Source organism: Pyrgilauda ruficollis, unplaced genomic scaffold (assembly GCF_017590135.1).
Source record: "Pyrgilauda ruficollis isolate IOZ18807 unplaced genomic scaffold, ASM1759013v1 scaffold73, whole genome shotgun sequence".
In the NCBI taxonomy this organism is placed as follows: Eukaryota; Metazoa; Chordata; class Aves; order Passeriformes; family Passeridae; genus Pyrgilauda; species Pyrgilauda ruficollis.
Window position 1 is genome coordinate 654,274 of NW_024529155.1, and position 17,635 is coordinate 671,908.

General features: G+C 40.7%; 1 protein-coding gene across 1 annotated transcript in view; it reads left to right on the forward strand.

The window, feature by feature from the left end:
• TBXAS1 (thromboxane A synthase 1) overlaps positions 1 to 17,635 on the forward strand; it is a 227,867-nt gene that overhangs the window by 50,484 nt on the left and 159,748 nt on the right. Inside the window, exon 2 of the mRNA XM_041486019.1 lies at positions 1,309 to 1,402. Coding sequence (XP_041341953.1) covers positions 1,309 to 1,402 — 94 coding nt within the window. The remainder of the gene's footprint in view (positions 1 to 1,308; positions 1,403 to 17,635) is intronic.

Below are 17,635 nucleotides of genomic sequence, written 5' to 3' on the forward strand. Positions count from 1 at the left end.
AGCAGCAGCAGCAAAAAAAAAAAAATCTTCTCTTTGGGGATGAAAATGTATCATGTAGGCTGTTTTGTCATTTTAAAGTTAAAACATTTCTTTTCCCAGGAGTGTTAGCTGAGGAAAATCTCATATTTTTTAAAGCAGTTAAGTAGCCAAGAAATCAATAATACGTATAAAATGTGTAATAAATGTTGACTTCTGTGCCTTTACTCCATGATACCTTGTCATACTTGACACAGTGTCCTTGCATAGACTGAATACACATAATTTCTATTGGCTTTGTGAGAGGGTTTGTGTTTGGGAAGGTTTGTACTGCCCCATTAAAAAAAGAAAACAGTTGCTATTTAAAAATGATGAAACCTCTATCTCCTGATTATGATTTTTTGTAAAATAGCTTCACAAAAGAAAATCCATTAAGGAAATAGGTGCTATGCTGCAGGAAATCTCAGCAAACAGAACTGCACAATGAAAGTTGTGTCTTTGGGTAATCAAAGCTGCTGCTGCTAGCTCCTGCTCTTTCAGGTTTCACTAATTGAAGTCCATTGACTTAAATCCATTGTTTGTATTAAGGAAGGGGGGAGGGGGAGGAAAAAGAAAGGCTCTGGGGTTGGGGTTTTCTTTTTCCTTTTTTCCAGTATTGTCCCTGTCAACATGCCACGGTTTCATCTGAAACAAGGGATGCATGAAGCTTTTCAGTCTGGGTTTTGTTTCCCTGTATTTTTTTATATTTGTTTAATTTGCTGACTGGCAGCTCTAAAAAATCACTTAATCAGCATATCTGGCCCAGATACTAGGTTTGACTTGAACATACTGACAGTGTCTTGAATCATGGACAACTGAGACTGGTTTGATTTTTTGTTCTGTGATCTGTATAGGTAGAGGTGATGGAAGAAGAAGATAATCCGAAAATCTGTCTTGTTCCTTTCCCAACAGTGTCATAGAAGTCAAGCCCCAAATGCTTCTTTTGATCTCATTTGTAACCTCATGTAGCTTTGGAGAGTCACTTCTGACTTACAAGAAGTAAAAACAGCTGCTTCTGTGGGAAGAGGAGCAGCTCTCTCATTCCACTGCTCAATTTTGCAGGCTTGTGTTTGAGTCACTTGGTCCTTTTGCCCTCTCTGAAGCAGCAGTGTATTGCATTTACTTTTGTGACCTGAGGAGCTGCCAAGCAACGTAATCAATTGGCAGTTCTGTCTGACCAACACAGAAAGCTTCTTCTTCCTCTCTGAATCCAGGGAAGTCATCTGAGCTAGTTACTGTGTCAACAAGTCCTATCAAGATCCAAGACTGACTTACTACCTTATTTTTTTCCAGGTACTCCACGTCTGCATTCTCCAAACTAAGCAGAGTAGGGATCCGACATCCTCCACCTCTTCCTTTCATTGGAAACCTGCTCTTTTTCCGTGAGGTAGGCTACATTTTTCTTTGTATCAATCAGAGTGATGGGAAGAGTGGATAGGAGGCAGGAGGAATTGAAGGGAATCCTTCATTTCACTGGTACCACCTCTTCAGGCATGTCCCTCTGGAAAGGACAAGGAAAACTCAGCTTTTTGAATGAATTGGTAGAAGCAGTTGTGTGTAAGCAGCTCTAATTCCAAGGTAACATAAACTTGAGGGAAAGAAAATGTGTAAGCTCCTGCAGTTAATTACTTGAGCTTTTCCAAGAAAGTTCATGCCCTCAGTGAAACAAACTTAGTTATGTGAATAGAGCAGATTATGTTAACTAGCCCCAACTGGTTTGTTCTGAGTGGTTTTGGCTCCTACAACCTTTCTGTTTGTTTGCGCTTTTGCCGATTGTACACGTTTATTTTAAAGCCTTTTATGTTGCTTGCTCCCAAGCAGTAACTGGAATTAGGTACTGCTGAATGTTGTTGCTCTCTGCTGCAAATATTAGGGCTGTGAGGAAGTGGTGGCATTTTGCTTCTAGATTTTATTCCCTTATTTTTCTCACCCATCCTCTTTCAATAGACTGCTAATGCTGTGTTTTGTTCCTTGTTCCATTTCAGGCATTGTTGAGGATCCAAGATAACTTAATAATGGGGAGCTGCCGTTTCTCTGGTTGGATCTTACAGTAAAATCTCTCCAGTGTGTCTCTGTTGCAGCCCAACAACTTTTCAGGAAATCTGGGCCAGCTCCATCTGCTGCCCAGTTTTCCCTGTTAAGTGCATGGTCATCGATATCCATGCTGAGATTTGAATTATTAATGAGAATATATTGCCTCTTACCTTGATCTTCATGGTGATTGTTCTGTCGATACCTGACTGATTATTAGGTAAAACCCTTTTAAATACCAGTTTTACATGGACATCTGATTTCATTTAGAAAATAGCATAAAGGTAGACTTAATCTGCTCTAGATTAATTTGAACTGGAATTGGCAGGGTGACTTTAACTTACAGGGGATTCTGGTGGTATGGGATACAGACCTGTTCACCTTCACTCTTTGGGTTTCAATTCAGCTGGGGGGCAGAGAGCCACTCATTCTGTAGCTCCTTAGTGGTGAAATCCAGATATCATTAGTTAGCTGCTAACGCTTGCTGTTAGGTAAAGGTACCTAGAGACCAAGTTATTTCAGTATGTTTTAGATAGGCATGCCCTGTACCAGCATAGAAGTGTAAAGATTTTGGGAAGTTACCGAAAATGATCATATGATCTCTTAGGCAAATTTCATGACTAGAATAGCATTCATTAAATTAACTTAAATCAGACTAATGCTAAAAAGTTAACCTTAATTTTACTGCCTTTTAGGAAGAAAAATAAAGGTAGCTGAGAAATTGTATCTTGGGGGATACCAAGAAACAACTGTTTTGAAATGGAGTCGAGTGGTGCAAAGCCACAAGCACTGCCAGGCTGCAAGTCCAGCACTCTGGCATTTCACCACCCATCTTCTCTACCATTCTCTGCCAGTAGGAATGGGCAGGGAGGAGCCCAGGCTCTTGGTAATTTTTCTTCCTTCTCTCATGTATTTTGCCATTTTTTTCTGGATGTGCTCCTGGGGCTGATTTCCTAGAATAGTGCCCATAGCAAGGAGCCAGTAATGTGAGTTCTGCTTTTGTACTGCAGTCTCTTGTCTATGAGAGCATTTTCAAGGACACAAGTACCCTCACTGCAGTCAGTAGAGGACGTTGTCCACTTTCTCTTTCCCCCATGTGAGAACCAGGGTTTGCCCATCACCTTCCTGGAAATAGGGATGGTTTTAGGGGCTTAGCTGTGAGGGACACTGCTGTGCATGAATACAGGCTTGTTGGGGTTGGGTTTACTTGATATACTTTTTTTTCAAATAGGAAGTAAAAAAATGTTAATTTTTTTTCTATTGCTCCATATATAATATTAAGAAGTTCTTGCCCTTCCATGTTTATGCAGCCATTCTCTTTCCACCAAAATAGCTGTTTGGAGAGTCTCCCTTTTAAACAGGCTGGCTCTTTCTAAGTATTCCTAATCTTGTGCAGGGAAAACACATGAGCCACACTCCCATTAAATCATCAAACTAGTGCTTTTCAACCATGAACATTTATTTCAAAGGAATTAATGAATGGTGACTAAGAGGAATGAAATGATATGTGCCGTATGGGAATCTGCATGTGTGTCATTCATACATTTTCAGTGTTGAATTTGGTCTGCAAATTAACACAGGCTGAAAAGCCCTGAACACAAGTGAGATTTGGAAGATAAAAGGAAATCAAGAGGCTTCAACATATGCAGACTTGCAGTCCAAAAAGTGTCCTCATCTTATGGATTCAGGCTTTTCTCCTAGAATATGTTTGCTAGAAATGCAAGGAAAAGAAATAAAGCAGGAGAGGAAGTCCCTTTGACATAACAGAGTAAATCTATGACAGGAAATTTAAGAAAAAACATTAAATGCTAAAAAAATCTCACCAAGATTGTATAAGCAGTATTTTACAATTTGTAGTGGTATAAATTCAAGGGTTTGCTTGTCTTCTCCCTTACTTGGGTGTAAATCACTTCTACTGAAATAAATGGAGTTTTCTGTTTAGCTGCACTGTGCATGTAATCAGAGCTTCAGGCCTCATCTATTTTTTGCATTTCTTCTTCTTTAAATGTGCCTGAAAACAAAGGAGCAGCGCAAGCAGGATTTTACCAGTAGTGCTGGGTTGTGGGGTATTTAATAAACTTTCAAAGGTATTCTAAACAATAAAATATTTTGTTCATAAGATCTTTATTTGTTTTTAAAAATTATTTCAGAGATTTCTTGAACAGTGTATTTTCTTTGAGTAAAATAATAGTAGCTGTTAATGTAGTGTCTCTGAGAGAGGAAGTGTGGAAAGTAAAGGGGCTAAGGAAAATGCAACAGGAAAGAGCTATCTCCATCACAGAAAAGGAGAGTTTAAGAGCTGACTTGGGGAAAACAAAGTTATTTTACTGTAAGTCACCCTTCTCTCTCAAGTAAAATAAAGGGAGATAATCACACTCTGAAACTAAAACATATCCAAGTTAATCAGCTTATCTCAACAACGGGAAGATAGGAAATTATTGCAGTTCTGCAGCTGGGAAATTATCTGAGTCCAAGATATTAGATTAAAAATTCTTCCATTGCATGAGAACAATTTGTGGTGGGTAAGTCTGATGTAATAGTAAATATGATTAGGCTGCTTTAAAAAAGCAGCATGTTCAATTTTTTCCAATAACTGAGCAGACTTGCAGCCGACAGGCTGCTGTTTTGCTACAAATTCCTGACTGTTTGCTCACCTCTCCATGTGCTGCATTTTTCCTATAAGTCTGGAAAAACATGAGGGTTGTTTGTGATAGCTGTGTAATGGTTGACACAGGGGTATACACAGCATGGACTTTCACATGTGGATCTCTATGGGCTTTGTAGCAGCAGGTTGCAGAAAAACTAAACCAAACTCTTTTATCAATTCTCAGGCTAATGATTTTATTATGTGACAAATGCTGAAAACTGAGAAGCCACATATCTGCATCACCCTTTCTCTCTGGCAAACACTTGACCTGTTGCTATGGCTGTGCTGTGCTTTTCTCCCCCTTTCCCTCTCCTTTCCTAACATGACAGCTATGCTGGTTTTAAATGTCATTGGCTCTGACATTTGCAGGGCCCTGGTCGCCTGGTTCTGTACCTGCGCACACTGCTCCCTACTCAGCCTCCTGGAGAGCCACACTGTGCTGCAGCAGTTTGGGGCTGCCCTGATGTTTTGGGGTGGTGGTGGGTGTGTGGGTTGCTGGCTGGTTTTGGTCCTTGGTAGGCGGGATACGCAGCTGCGTGCAGCTGAGCGATGTGCTTTGGGTCCTTACAGCGGCGTGATCATGTGTTGCTTTCTTCCTATTACTCCTAGCAAGCTCCAGTGATGCTTTTGACTGTCTGTGTGCTTGCATCCCTGCCTTGCATGTTAATGAAAGACATCCCTCTCTTTAGCCCCTCTCAGCTTGGACAGGATACCCTTTGTTTACTCTGTTTATTCCAGTCTGGCCTACTTGTAGATCCTGGGCTACCCCGGAGCGGCCCATTTCTGCTGAATGGAAGTGGGGGCTGTGTGGGTGCTTTGTCTTGATTTCAGTTTGGGATCTGGCTGGGCTGTGTTGTTTTATGGCTGATGGGTGGGAGTGGAAATGGGGGGAGTGCAAGGAGGAAGCCGAGAGCAAACATTTTTTTTTTTAATCTTCACTACACATCTGCCAAAAGCATCCTTCAAGTTGGACGTAAAGGAAAATAAAAGGCAGAGTTCTTGCAGGAATGAAATTATCCCATGTTTAGTTTTTAGCCTAGAAAGCACTGTATGGGTGCTTAGAGAGAGAGGTTGCAGTGTTTACTGCTCTGGAATTTAATGACACAGCATTCAAACCTAAACAAGGTTGGAGAGAGGCAAACGGTGAAGGGAGCAAAAAGGGGGCAAAGGGAGGAAAAGGAGCTCTCAGTCTCTGGACCTGGATTGAATTACAAGAATAATATGACTTATACTGACAGTGAAAGCCTGCATATGGTTTTGTGTTTCTTTGTGAAGATAAACAACAGAAGAATGAGATAGGGAGTGTGTGTTTGCAACTTGATAGCTATTTGTGTGGAACCAGAAAGGTTAGCTGTGGCATCACCAACCAACCTGTCTATCTCCCCCAGATGCCTGTGTACATCTGCTGTGGGCTGCTGACTGCCAGAACAGACCTCTTGGGGTGATCCAGGTCTTCTCTTACATCCTGGGAATGCCACCATCCTAGACTGGGAGGCATGTACATGTATGTGGTGCAGATCCAAACCTAGCCATTTCACTGTCTGCAATATGACAGAAAACCTGGGGTTAGATGTGGGTTTATATTTCTACATCTATAAAGCCAGTCTTTCTCCCCTTTAAAGATGTGTATTTTCCTAGTTTCACCTGATAGCCTATGTTACCTTTGATCAGATGTTAGCATTGTCAGATAACCTGACAAAGTTGGTTCAGTGTCTCTTTGCGGGAACCTAAAGCAGGAAATCGAGACATTGAGACAATTGGATGTCTCCCACTTGACTAAATGCTGTTTGCAGCCTTCAGCAAGGACTGGACCTCAGTTTCTGAGATGAGCATCAGATAGAACTGTGCTGTAGCTCACCCCAGCTTGTCCCTGCACTGGTGGGGGTCTCAGGAGGGTGAGCCTGTGTCTGGGAGCAGTGTGTGCACCTCAGAGTCTCTACTGTAGAGACACCGTGTCCTTGGCTTCTTTGCACTTGCAGTGTTTCCCATTACTGTGTTTGCTATGAATGTGACATCAACTTTAAATAACATTTATGAATGCTGAGACAGTGTTAGGGTGCACAAAGCAACCTGTAGGTTTCATGTGATAGAAAAAGGGGATGAATCATCACTGCCTTACTGGTAAATAATGGTGACCTATGCAATGAAGGTGGTAGTTGTCATGACTGTACCATTCTTCCTTTGAGGGAAGAAGCAATTCTTTTTTGTATTACAAAGAATGGTGTGGCTTTTTCCTAGAGCAGCTCTAACATTTATTTTTGTGCAGGACTGTGTGAATGCTTCCCATAGATCTTGGCAGCTACCCTACAAGGAGATGTAGACCTCATTGATGACCATCATCATGGTTTTGGTATCACTTAACCCATGCTTTTGTTGTTTTTTTTGACACACTTCATGCTTGCCTTATTAAATACTGCAAGGGGGGAAGAGGCAATGGTTGAGGAAACTGGTAGCTCTTAAGTGGAAAGGGGATGATGTCTGTGGCAGCACAGCGAGTGAGAAGAGACTCCCTGATCATGCTCCTGGCTTTCCTCATACTCTCAGTGTTTGGGCAAATCTGACTGGGGCAAAGCTTTCTTCTTTTCTGGGTAAGCAAATCTCTCTCTTTTCCTTCACCTTGAGCCTCTTTTATCCACCTGCAAAATAGTAAAGATGATGCTCTGGAATAGACCGGTCTGCTTTTTGGTCAAGTTATGGTGAAATATTTTTGACAACTTCTCTGGGGCCTGTTAGACTTGGGGAAGCTGATATCACTGCTGTCTTGAATGGACTGGGATGCTCCAAGGCCAGAGGGAGTTCATATTGTTTTGAAATATCCACAGAGGAACTGGGGCTGTGAATTAATGCCAGGCCTGAGTTCTGGCCTACGAATGAAAGTATCTGAGTGAGGTGGTCCCAAGATAATAGCGCTGAAGGATACTTCACTTCTATGCCATCCTTGACCACTGTCCTCTGATGGGTTTTTGGTGGCAGCTGCCAAATGACTACTCAAGATCAGTGACAGCAGAGGTACGCATCATTAAAATGACACCTGGCTCGTCAGAATGGTCTAGGGAAGTTTGCCACATGTTATGTCTTTTGGAAAGTATATTTGCACGTTCATCATCATCATTTGCACGTTCCAGAGGGTTGCACATAACCCTCTGGAATTTGCTATGCAGCCTGCTCTTCAAGCAGTGTGTACTGCTAAATTAAAGCCAGCTCTGGCCTGACATGCAGCAGCAGTAAACCCAAACAGCTGAGCTACACAGTGTTTGGGCTGAGAGAATGGGATAATGTGTAGTTGCAAAGGTAGTAGCTTACAGGTAGAACCAGTGAAGTCACAAACTGGACTTTACCTTGAGCTCCAGAAGAAGGAGGGATCCTCATCTTGAAAAGCAGCAAAGTAGGGATGTTTGAACAGGAGGATTCCAATAGCTGTTGTAGTAAACTCAATGAGCTTTTACACGTGAATGTGAAAAAGCAGGACTATTTATTGAGTGTGACTGTCTTCTCTTCAGCTTCGCCTGTAGTTGCACTGGCCTGGAAGGAGAGGGGTTGGAATAGATAAAATCTTGAAATTAGGAAAGATAGCAACAGCGTCAGGGATACAATGAATAAGAGCAACTTTGTTCCTTTACATGAAATTGTAACTTGCTCACATTACCTGTCAATTTGGAGTTTGGAACCATCCTGTGCTGTTCACCTTCTTATTGCATGTGGAGAACGCCACATCCAGAAGTCCAGTTCTTCTATGTCAGCAAGACCAGTATGTATAATAATGGCCAGGTATCAGTTGTAATGCTAAAATTATAGCAGGCTCAGATTGGGTATTGTGAACAGTTGTTATCCATGAGCCAACAAATTTAGCAGAGTCTTAACTTCATTAGCAGTGTCTAAACGCATTAGCCATATGCTCCTCAGCATATGGGCAAATACATAACAATTTATTTTCATTATGGTTTTCTTACAAGTGCTACTAACCCAAGCTCCACTAGAAATGTTTACAGCATAACATGTCTTTTCAGATAAGAAGCTGGCTTTCTGTACAGCAAGTCTTCCTGAAAGGTTGACAAGCAAGATACTTCCCTGTCCTTTCTGGGAATAGGCAGGTACAGCTGCTGTGGGTCTGAGCTGCTGCATCTATATAGGCTTGGTTTCTGCAAGGCTTTGTATTAAAATGAATAATAGAAGGCTTTGGAGAACTGCCTGTTCAAACACGTGCTGGTAAATCCCTGGTATTCATTGTGTGCCTGGCTTCTGGTTGCCTGTGATGTGCCTGTGCGCTTCGGATGGCATCACCACCCGGTAGCTTTATAAGACCCATGACCTTCTGAGTTCTTCCCACTTTCTGCCTTCCCAGGCAGGATGTAGAGTTGAAATATAACTTTTCCTAAGAGGTACCGAGTGTGAAATTAGGTCATACTCGTGGCCTGTAGTCAAATGGATGTGGTGATGGAAAGGCAGGGCAAGTTTGTAGGGTGGGCACTGTGCAGGGCTGTGAGGGCTTCAGTAGCTGCAAAGTGGCACGGGTGTAAGCTGGCCATTGTGTGCTCAGTGTTCTCCTAATTTCTCAGAAATAAATGAAAAGCTATTTTCTGGAGAGCTTTTTATTTTGATTTTTTTTTTTTTTTGATAAGCATTTCTGCAGCTTGATCCAGAAACATGAGTTGCCTAGAAAAACACTGAAGAGTAAGACAGGACCGATCTTATTGGAGAGGTAGAAAGTCCAAAAGTTAATGTGTTTCTCCACAGCCTCAGAGGCCTTGGCACATGTCTAAATTTAGATGGTAATGTGAAACAAGAAACAACTAGAGTTGGAATCTAATCAGGGTTTTTTTGAGACTTGATTGGGTTTTTATTGTGGTTATGTGGTTTTTTGGTTTGTCAGTTTTTAGAAAAGAAAAATCAACAGAAAACTTAAACAAACCTGTGTGCTTTAAAAAGAAATGTATTTCAAATTGCTGTATTTTCTTTCTGTCTTTGTTGTCATACAACACTGATGAATGGATGAGTGAATTAATTATAGTCTTGGCTTGTCCTTGGACTTTCGAAGTTTTCATTTTGTTTATTAACTATTAACCTTTTTTCTGCTTAGATTTTGTAATTTTTTAATAGTCTATGCATTTTAGGAGATTTATAATAAGGCAGAGGAAGAAGTAAAGTGTTCTTTGGACAGTTGTTCTGGGACAGTTTTAAATACTCAGGTAGCAAAAACAACTTGCTGAACGTTAGTAACTTATTTTACCTTACTACAAGAAAATTGAAAATTATAAACAAGAGAAAAAGAAACTGAGCTACATGTTTCAAAATATTCTCAACTATGTATTTTTGTAATAGAGTGTGCAAGAAATAAACATTAAGATAATTGCAAAATAGTCTTTGCTATTTGCTGAATTTCCATAGGTTTTGTGTATTATATCTGATGGCATTATTTTGATTCTGTGAGTCTAGAAAACTGTTAACTTTCATAGACAGGATGATGCCTGGGTTGATTTAGGTAGGATTAGTGAAAGTTAGGGTAAAGGAACTATAAGAAGTCACATGCAATGATGAGTTGAAATATGCTCTGTGAAGTTGAGTGGGACTTTAAACATAGGTGTTATTCTTCTGCTGAGTGGTGCTTTTCCTGTTCCACTTGAAAGGGAAAATATGGGGATTTTTCAAGGAATTTTGAATGAGTTAGAGATGGGACCTCTGAGTTTTTAGATGATGTGGTTTATTTTTCTTATCTTCTACACAGACAGGAAGGGTGAATTTGGCTTACATTTTTACTGTATGGTTCAGAAGGTCATAAGACCCCTAGTTATAAGTCTTTTTAAGGCTTTATTGACTAATAAAACACTGTTAATAAGGATATTTATGTTTTTGATCCAATCCTTAACTAGTTCGTCTTGTGGACTCATGCTACAGTGTAAGTTCTCTTAGTTAATCATGTTATGATACACAAACCTACAGAATCGTACTCTAAACTTCTTATTTAGCTTTGTAACTACCTTCATTTTTTTCTATGTCTTAAACTCTAAACTTTCTTAATGTGTTTCTGCTTTAAGCTATATATCCACATTCTCATTTCTAGTACCTAAGTCTAGAAACCTTTTCTAAGGTTTCAGATCAAATCCTGTGTTTAATTCTAAGCTTTGGCTTACAGGCCCAAAGTTCTGAGAATTCCCTGTATTTCAGATTCCAACATCTCCCCCTTCTTTTTGTGTTAAGTATGTTCCTTTGATGGTTTTGTTCATTATCTTTTGTATGTATCAGAATAGGTAAGGTATTTTTATAATTATGATGATAATTAATATATACATATCTATTTTAAATTTTTTTTATTATGGTGTAAGGTTTAATTTATTGGGTAGATCATTTAATTATGTTCTATCATCAATTTTGATTTTAGTTATATTTTCCTTTAATTGTTGTATGTTCTTATGAATGGATTTTGAATTATTAGATAGGTTTATGTAATATATTCCATCAGAATTTTCACACCTGTGTTTGTGTACTAGTAGAAGAAACCTTATTGTTGTTCTGTTTGTAGAGTTTTATGTTTTATATTTTTGATATCTGTTAATAAACTACTTAATGTAAGAGAAGTAGTATTGGTTTGCTTACTTAACTAGTACCCTAATTTATTTGTTTTAGAGCTATTGTTGAGGTAAATTGAGGTAAAAATAGAGATGTTGAAAAGATGTTGAGGGAAGTCTCTCTTTGGACACACAGAGAAAGGGGATGGTGAGCCCCAAAGTCATCCCTGATTTTCCTCTATTTACTTTTATTTCTATATATTGAGAAGAAGCAGTGGGAACCTGTAAGCCCCAGATAGAATAAGGGATGTTGTGGCTCTAGAGAGTAGTCTAGGGAAGAAGCACAAAGGAGTATGAATAAGAAATTGGTGATTGATACATGATTTTTGCAGAGACGTGAACACACCTGCCTTGATCTGTTAATGCGCTGCAACATGTGGTATGTTGTGAAAAGTGTGTGATGAGGCAGAATGAGGAAGGGTAGCACTTGATTTATCCTTATTTTTGTTCCACTTCTGAAGGCAGTCTAGGGCAGAAGCACCTTGCAGCCAAGGTGGAGTGGAAAAGGCAGCTGATCACAGAGAAGGGGGAAACGGGAGAGATTTCGGGAAAAAAAAGTTGTTGGTGACCTTATACCAGAGGTCTCTATTTTAATAAAGAGTCTCATAAAGTTCATCACAGATAGAATTAGGGACCTTGCAAGTATCTTGTAGTTATATTTGTGTTTATATTTTTCCCTACCTCTTTTTTTCCTCTCTAGTGCCCCAGGGAGCCATCTCTAAGACCTCATAAACGTGAGATTTCATTTTCTAATGCTATTTCATTTCCTGGATGGAGGACCTGCCACGAGAAGACCAGACCTCAAATTATAATAGCCCTATAAATAACTCCCTAAGGCAAAGGGAAAAAAGAAAGCCTTTGAAAGACAACCGCAAATGCAAAAATGGAGGTTTTGGGTTCTCGCAGAAACTAAGCAGTTCTAGTTAGAACATGGTTAATTTTTGGGTTTCCCTGTTTATCTCTTTGGATTGTTTACGTACAAAATTATATCTCAAAAGTCTTCAGAGGTCTTTTTCTTGAGCTTAATTTTCTATAGTGTTTTGATGCCTTTTGGCCTGTCTTTTGATCCTGCTAAAAAATGGAATTTGCAGGTAAAATCGAAAACAATCCAACAAACTGACTAAAACAAATACAATGATGGATTTAGTAAAAATAGTCTGAAAATGCAACTTTTTCTTCTTTCTGGGTGAAATCGTTTTAATTCAGCAGACCCAGACAGTCTGCCTGCTTTCTGCTGGAAATCTGTGCGGAATTGGCACATCGACTAGAATAAAAACATTCCCGAGGAATCGGCGTGTTCTGTCAAAACATTTGAACAGCTCCTGTCTCCCAGAGCACAGCATTGCTCTGGAGCCGGCAAGGGAGCTCTGCAACATGTGGTGCAGGCTTCCCCTCCAACCTCCCATCTCAAATCCACCTTTTTGCATAAACATGGGCCAAGTGTTTCAGGTTCAATTATATTTAGCTGTGGAGGCAATAGAGAAGGCAGTTTACAAGAACCTTTTTCAGCATGGTTGGACCTGTGTAAGGCTGTCCTTCCTCTGTTCCCGCTAAGGTTGTGTTGTGCATGGAGTCTTTTAGGTTGCAAAAGATTCTCGAGTCCAACCGCTAGCCCAGCAGTGCCAAATCCACCATCAACCATGTCTCTTAAGTGTCTCGTCTACATGTCTTTCAAATACCTCCAGGGACGGTGACTCAGCTGCTTCCCTAGGCAGCCTGCTCAGTGCTTGACAGCCCTTTTGGTGCAGAAATTTTTCCTAGTGTGTGAAGGAAAAGTCATGGAGTTAAGGTTGGAGGATCCCAGTATCTTCCTGGATCAATATGATATCTGGGGACAGGTAGGCTGGCAAATCTGAGCTCCAGGAAAAGTCCTGCTGTGCAGGGAAGAGACTTCCCACCCCCCCCAAGAGATGTCTCAGTGCCATGTCTTTTGCTGCTGCATGACTCTGCTACATGTGAGGTTACCCTCCAACAGCAAAGTTCAACCTCTGTTTTGGAGTAATAATAATAACTTTTATGATTTGACCAAATGAAAACTTTGTAAACTTTGTAAACTTTGGCTAGAAAGAGGTACTCAGCAATTACAGGGTTTAATAGAGCAGTGTGATGCAACTCAACATTTTCAGCTTGATGCTGATTGCTTTACTTTTCAAAGTAGTGTCTTATTCCCCCAGCACTGAGATGAAAGGGGTCTTGCTAGTAGGTTCTGCTCAGTGTGAATGAGACTGGTAAAATCTGGCCTGCAGACAATTTACTAGAGATACTGTCTGTCTCTTATTGAGACTAATTGCTAAGGAACGTAATTGTATCATTCCTGTTACCAGAATTGATATTCCCTGCCTGACTCCAGCTAAATGAGTTCTTATTTTTGCACAGTTTCTGGGCTGTTGCATGCTAAGGTGTTGTGGTGGATGGCAGGCAGTCGGTGTTTGAAACAAACGAGGTTTTTCTTTATACTTGACAGAAAGGTGTGTCTTAAGCACTACTTTACTGTGCGGATGCACTAGCAGATGGTGTCCTTTAAGGCTGAACATGTGACAGTAGCCTGTTTGAAAGAGTATCCCTGCTAGTTTTAGGACCAGGAGGAAATTAAAGTCCAAATAAGACACTTCCCTTGCCCTGCTCCTTCCAGTAAGGGAGTGAACAGAAAAGTGCCTGACTTCTGCTGCTGAAAGCTCCTCACAGCAATGGAATAACAGCACAGTCACACCCTCACAGTGCTGAAACTCTACACCCTTTCTGTAACCAGGACAGTCTCCAGGGTGCTTGTCTAAGCCCTGTCCAGCAGAAAAAACATTTATAAATCAGCATAAAAGTAACAAGGTGGGAAGGCAAGCAACCCAATGTGGTTATTTTGTACACTGTGGCACATGCCCAGATGGCAATTCGGTATCATTTAGAATACAAGTGGCATCACTGAGAAATGTGATGGCAGACAATGACCGGTGCCAGCTAGAGCAGGGAGGGCAGAGGTGGCTCACGAACCAGCCGTAGATCTGCATGGATCAGTGTCAGCACACCAGACTTGCAGGGGATGGGCTGGGAATGTGCATTCCTAACTCTATTACTTATCCCCTGGGCCAGAAGGGCCAGATGTGTTGCATTGCATAGGCAGCATATTTAATCTGTGAATGATCATTCCTGATGGATCCCCTCCAGACAGTCCAAAAGTTACATTACTGAGCCACAGCCTACTTTACATAGAAAGACAAGACCACCCAATCCAGTGCCTTTAGGAAAGGGAGAAGGTGGAATTGCTGTGATTTCACATTTTATCAAGCATCTGTATCCTCCATGGACAAAATGCTTATACACTGGTGTTTCACCCAAGGCAGCTAAAGCCATGCTTTGGTACTCAAAAATGTCACCATAGGACTTGTCACAGGAGTTAACAGGTATTGATGCTTCTAAATGTTGCTACAACGTCTTTTATTTAGTTATGCAAAGTCTAGCGTGCTGCACTTAATTTTGTCTTAAGCACATACTATGCTGAAAAATATAGTCACTTTTAGGACTCGTGTTTCTGGAAACTGAGGTTTCCCATCCCTGAAAACTTTGGACAGGTTTCTGAGCAACCTGATCCTGTTGAAGGCGTCCCTGCTGATTGAAGGGGGGTTGGACTAGAAGACCTTTAAAGGTCCTTTCCAACCCAAGCTATTCTATGACTAAAAAGATGAAAAGACAGTTCATCACAGTATGGCCATATGAGAGGGGAAAACATGATAAAATCCTTCTCTGAACAATTATAGCAAATATATGTTAAAAGGCTTTAAGATGTTTGACAGTGATGAGCCCATCTTTTGACAGGCAAGGTAACAGACTAGAACAACAGTGTCAGAATTGAAGTCTCAATATATTATATTACTGAGACTTGGGTTTGTGTGGACTTACCACTGTCCTAACACAAGAGAATTCCCTTGATATGCTGAAAGTTTATTATCTGGAGAGGGGGACTTGAAAGAAAGGAAGTGTGCTTGCAGTTTTATGGGCAGGGAAGCTGACGGCTGTGGCTGTAAGAATTTTGCCTCAACAACCATTGAGAGCAAGAGCCAAGTGCCCTCTGTGTTCACTGGGCATGGGCACAGGTGGCCAGTGGTTCCTGAGCATGTACAGGAAGAGGGTGACAAGGGCTGTGGACTGCATTGGCACCCAGTGGCCTCTGGCACAGTGCCACAATCAATGCCACCTTCCCAGGGTCCCTGTTGCTGCAGGAAAAGCTTATGTTACAAGTAGGAGGATAATGCATCAAAACATCCCCAGTGGAATAAATAAGTACCTTAAGTTGAGAGTTCAAACCCAACTTGCTTTTCTATTACTTTTTTAGTCAGTTTGGTAATTTTCATTTGGTTTAGGAAAAATAGAAATAAGCATTAAATTCATGCTTAAAAGATTGCATCTCTTCAGACAGATTTGTTATCCTTTTCCTTTTTCAACAAGTAAACTTGCTTTTGCAGCAGAGATTTTGACATTAAGTGTCTTGATAGAATAATAGGCATGAGATGGATTGCAATCTATTGCCTCAAGACTTTGCCAATCATAAACTCAAATCAGTTAATGCATTGAGTTAAATCTTCCTATATTGGGCAATGTGCTAGTAGTATTAAAAATATCAATCCAGAAAATATATTGATTATATTATCTCCATAGCAACAAACAATAATAGGATAATGTTAGCTTAATAATTGTGCTTTGTGAAAACCTTTCAGAATAATTACTGCATTGTGGTCTTTTCACAATGTGGAATGCAATAACGCTTCTTCCTTGACTGCAGTCACCATCAGCACTGCGTCAAGAGATGTTGTTTTTGTGTGCATGCATATGTATTCATGGGTAATTTTGCTCCGGGTGAAACAATTCAGCAGACTATTTTGGGATCCATTTTTAAATGGTCAAGACCACAAATTGGCAATTGTTTTCTGTGTGGCTTGTTTTCTCCCACCCCCTCTGACAACTGGCTACTGTAAAAAGAGGTTGTTAACATTCCTCTTCCTGCCTCTTTCTTTACAAGGCACGAAGATTTTGGCATGTAATGAAACTGAATGTCCACTCTGTTAAGGATTTGCGGGAGGGAGAGGAACCCTGCTCTAAAGACAGTGCTTCATATCTGTTCTCTTAATTGAATTCAATCTATCATCCTCTAGGAATGACTTGTTCTGCAGGAGCTATTTGCCTGTATTTTAGGGGACCTGGCTCTCTTGTGCATCCTACATTGTCGTATAAATAATAACCTGAGGTTGTTATGAATATATAGAGATACTTTCCTACATGTAAGTAAGGAGGTGTAGGTATAACATTTTTAGCCTGAAATTTTGGCAGGAGAGTCAGAGGACTGATATATACACTCTTCATCTGGGTCTTGCTCTTTACTTCCACATCAACCCTGTAATTTATATCTTGAGTTAAAAAGAGGCATTAACACAAATCCATGATGAAGAAGCCAAGTTTTTAGAGTGGCTCTGCTCAGCAATAACAAAAACATCTCTACATGATATATATCTCTATATTATCAACCCTGTGTTCAGCACAAATCCAAAACATAGCCCTAGTCTAGCCACTGTGAAGAAAAAATAACTCTACCCTAGCCAAAACCAGCACAATTGGTAAAACCTCCCACTTTATTCCATAAAGTTAAGCAACTAAACCATCCTCTGTCTATGAAATGTCCTTGGGGTCCTGGCAGTAGGTCTGGAGTCTGTTCTCCTTTTGGTCACAGTGGTATTTCATGTTGATCAAGAGCTGGGTTTAGAGATCAGCTAGCACTACTGCTAAATGTTGTACTGGCAGGAGCTTCCCCGTGGCTTTTGTAGGGTGCCCCATGCTATTCCCAGTGGTATGGTGGGATTGTCCCTTTACTTCCAAGGACATGAATGGATGTCACGTTGTTTAGTGGTCATTCCTCCGTGCCTTCTTCTGTGGGACAAACACTGATGTCAGAAAGCTTAAACTTTGAGCACCTGTTCTAACTGCATAATTTTATTTTGATTCTTACTTCTGGAGAGATTTAGTCATTCAAATGTCCTGTAATTTATCTTCTTACTGTTTACCAAACGTGTGTCCCCTTTTCTTTGAGGACCTTCAACAGAAAGCCCCTGCTTTGAAAGCACTACCTAAAATAAATGACCCTCTTGGACCTGGGAATGTGCAGACCCTCTGCTCTGTACAGGTGTACTGTGTACATAAGAGAAGCAGGAGAGTGAAAGAATGCTGACAGTTTGCCATCTGAGATGATGAAAGCATCAGGAGCTTGGTTGTGCTGTGGTCCTCTCCAGTCCCTGCAGCTGGTCACTTTATTGGGAGGATGTGATGGAAAGGTTGTTTTATATGCCTGGCAGTGGTTACTTTCTGCCAGTGGCCCAGTCTCTTAGGGATGTGGTTAATT